We start from the raw sequence: 3,421 nt of genomic DNA on the forward strand, positions 1-3,421 counted from the left end.
GCACTCCTGCCGGGCAACGGGTGACAGGACGTGCTTTTCCGAATTAATGAGAGAAAACATTGATTCTCCTGCTGCCCACGAAGGTGGAAAGTGAAGTGGGGAGACATGTGGGGAATGAGCAAGGTTCCCTGTCTGGGGGTTCCAAATCTGCTGTTGGTTTCTTTCACCGCTGACTAGAGATATACAGGGTGTCCCCCCAAAATGTATACACACTTTGAATACCTACTAATTCCAATGGTTTTAAGCATAAGAAAGAAACAACAATGGAGCTGTTATCTGTTAAAAGTGTGGGCACAAACAGGTAGTTGGACATTCCCTGAGGGGTCTCAGATTGGAGAGGGTGAAGGCCAGACAGAGGGGCCCCTTCCCCCCGCTACCCCAGTGCACGAATTTCGTGCACCGAGCTACTAGTATATATATAAAAGTGTAAGTGACCATTAGGACCTGTTGGTCGACCGAAAAAATGGTTGATCGGTCGCTATGATGCACACTGACCACCAGGGGGCAGACGCTCACCAAAGGAGCTGCTGCCTAATGGTCAGTGCACTCCCACAGTCAACCTCCCATTATCGGCCAACCTACTATGGTCCATCCCCTCAGCTGGCCGGGTTGTCAGTCCGCTTCCATAGCAACCTCCCACGGTCCCTCCCCCTGACAGCTAGCCCAGATCAGGTCCAATCTCTGGCCAGACTGAGGGACCCCACCCATGCACGAATTTGTGCACCAGGCCTCTAGGATTTATATAATATACATTTTTTATATTATGATGTTTATATATATTAACAATACATATAAAATTTAACAGTTTTTCTTCTCTAACATCACATCAGGACATTCACAATCATAGAAAATGGTTAAACCTAAGCCACTACAGAATTAAACATGCATTTGCTACTCTGTAAAGCTGCAGATTTAATAGATGCAAGTGTAAACAATGATTTTAATTCCTCAATCAATTAAATATACCATATCCATGGAAACACTTTCCCCTAGATTATTAGTCTAGTTTCTGCAATTTAGGAAGCTATTCACTTTATCCTAGATTTCCCCAAAATGGAGGTTTTGAGAGTATGGCTCATTTCCTGGTACTATAATTACATTTGGTTCAATTTAGGAGCCTAATAATACTTGGGCATTAATAAAAACATTTACAAATAACAGCTGGAATATTGTCATAACATTGGGTAATAGATATGCTCACTCTTAATTTTGACTCATTTGTCTTTAATGAAGAAAGAGTTTTCACAAAATATAGTTTACTGACTTCCATGTCCGCCCATCAACAAAAGTTTAGTGTTTAAGCAGATAAGTTGTAAGTGCTTAATGAAGGAATGTGAAGTCATTAGAAACCTCAAATTATAGGTTCCTGAGTCTGGGACAGAGCACTCCAGTATGAAAGAATCCTTCAGGTAATATGGCAAAATAGTTCAATTTTTAAATCAAACTAAACTACATGAGAGGAAGCAATTCCTCAATGACCTTATAATTTAAGCATTTCCATAATATTTGTGAGAATGAAAGATTATTTCATAATGTTATTTTATCATTTTACTTATAAAAAACAAATTTCTCTGACTTAATATTTATACAAACCCACCTTTTAGGGCACTAAGAAAGTTAGGATTTCATGCTACCAAGTAAGGAAATGACTTACCTAGTGCTTCACTGTAAAGCCGATCCCACTTCTCACTAAATGTTTGGAACCAGAAGTCAAAATAAAGCACATACATCATATTTTTTACTCGCTCCATGAATGTCATTTGATCACTTAATTCTGATAAGACAATAGGTACGTAGGATGGAGGGAATGGAAGTCCTCCACTATACCTTTCAATTGTATAGCCAAAAGAGAAGCGGAGACTGTACACAAAAGGTATTTTAAGTAGCTCAGCCAGCAGCTCACCACAGGGTCCAATGGCATCTGCAAGAACGACATCAAACCTTGATTCCTGTAGCTTTGTCATAAGTTTCTTGTTCAAAACTACATCTTTACATAGTGATTGAATACAATCAGTAAATTTAAGAATGCCATCTTGCATTAGTGAAAAATAAGTCCAAAATGTATCTTTTGACACATATGTCCATTTAGAAACCAGCTGCATGAAAACATCCTCAAAATCATCTTTTGTTAAAGATGTAGGAAAAACTTCAAATTGAATAGCAGATGGTTTATTGGGATCAACAAGAATTGAAGCTGAAGATGTCAGAACAGTCACTTCATGACCTCTCTGGACAAGTGCATCCAGGATGGTCTTCATGTTGATCCAATGGCTGTATTCTGTGGGCCACACCAGCACCTTTCCACAACTCCCAGGGCTGAAGTGACCACTCAGCTGTAGCAGCAGCAGAACTGAAATCCACTTCATAGGCATCCTGGTGGCACACAGGCTTCTTTTCAAATGGCTGATCCCTTTACCATGGCTCATGCTTATGTGCAAAGAGAAATCAATCAGGAAGTTAAAATATAACTTCTACACCCAAAGTAAATACATTTGATGAACAGTCAGCATTTTATGGCGTCAGAAAATTATGAAGTAAATGACCTTTTTAAAATACAAATCTGTGTAATATCTAAAGGTGCTGTCATCCAGCTGGGTCATCTTTGCAGTTTTCCTGTGTTGTATAATTTATTATAGATGAATGTCATAATTTTAGGAAGTTAGAGGTGACTGTGTCTGTAATCACTGTTCGTGAAGAAGCGAAGATAAAGCTATTATGCAGCTGACAAAGAATTACCTGGATGACAGTTCCAGAGATTTTATTTATTTATTTATTTATTTGTTAAATTTATCTTTATTGCTGAAAGTATTACAGGTGTCCCCTTTGTGTCTTTTCCCCCATTGGCCACCTTCTCCCTATACCTGCCCCTTCCAAGGCTGTGCCACGCTACTGTCTGTGACCATGGGCTATGGATATCTACACTAATAAAAGAGAAACATGGTAATTAGCGTATGACCGTTACCCTTCCCATTGGCTAATCAGGGAGATATGCAAATTAACTGTCAGCCAAGATGGCGGCCGGCAGCCAGGCAGCTGATGCGAACAGGGAGGCTTGCTTCCTTCAGTGACGGAGGACTCCAACGTTCCCCGCCTACCTTGCCGGCCTCTGAGCTTCAGTTGGAAACATTGTAACATTTATAGAAGATAAACAAAACCCCAGAAACCTCCTGTCAGTCAGCCGGGATCTCAGAGCTGGAGTCGCAACATTGTTTCGAATACAGAAAACAAAGCCCAGAAACCTGCTTTCAGCAGCCGAGCCTCAGAGAGAAAGCCGGCTCTCAGCTCCAGTGACAGCCATAGAAGGTAAATAAATGCCAGAATAAAAAAAAAAGAAAAAAAGGAGAGGTTTGGAGCTTCAGTCGCCCGCCAGCCTGAAAACGGCCCTCAGCCCCTCACCCAGACTGGCCAGGCACCCCAGTGG

The 3,421-nt window shown here is 41.0% G+C and overlaps 1 protein-coding gene across 1 annotated transcript in view; it reads right to left on the reverse strand.

Moving 5' to 3' along the window:
- The window catches only part of LOC102262491 (UDP-glucuronosyltransferase 2B31), a 23,743-nt gene extending 21,299 nt beyond the window's left edge, over nucleotides 1–2,444 (reverse strand). The window contains exon 1 of the mRNA XM_005868901.2: nucleotides 1,655–2,444. Within this exon, the coding sequence (XP_005868963.2) occupies nucleotides 1,655–2,426 (772 nt within the window). The 5' untranslated portion in view covers nucleotides 2,427–2,444. The remainder of the gene's footprint in view (nucleotides 1–1,654) is intronic.
- Between the last annotated feature and the right edge of the window lie 977 nt (nucleotides 2,445–3,421).

This window comes from Myotis brandtii, unplaced genomic scaffold (genome assembly GCF_000412655.1).
Source record: "Myotis brandtii unplaced genomic scaffold, ASM41265v1 scaffold28, whole genome shotgun sequence".
Lineage (NCBI taxonomy): Eukaryota > Metazoa > Chordata > Mammalia > Chiroptera > Vespertilionidae > Myotis > Myotis brandtii.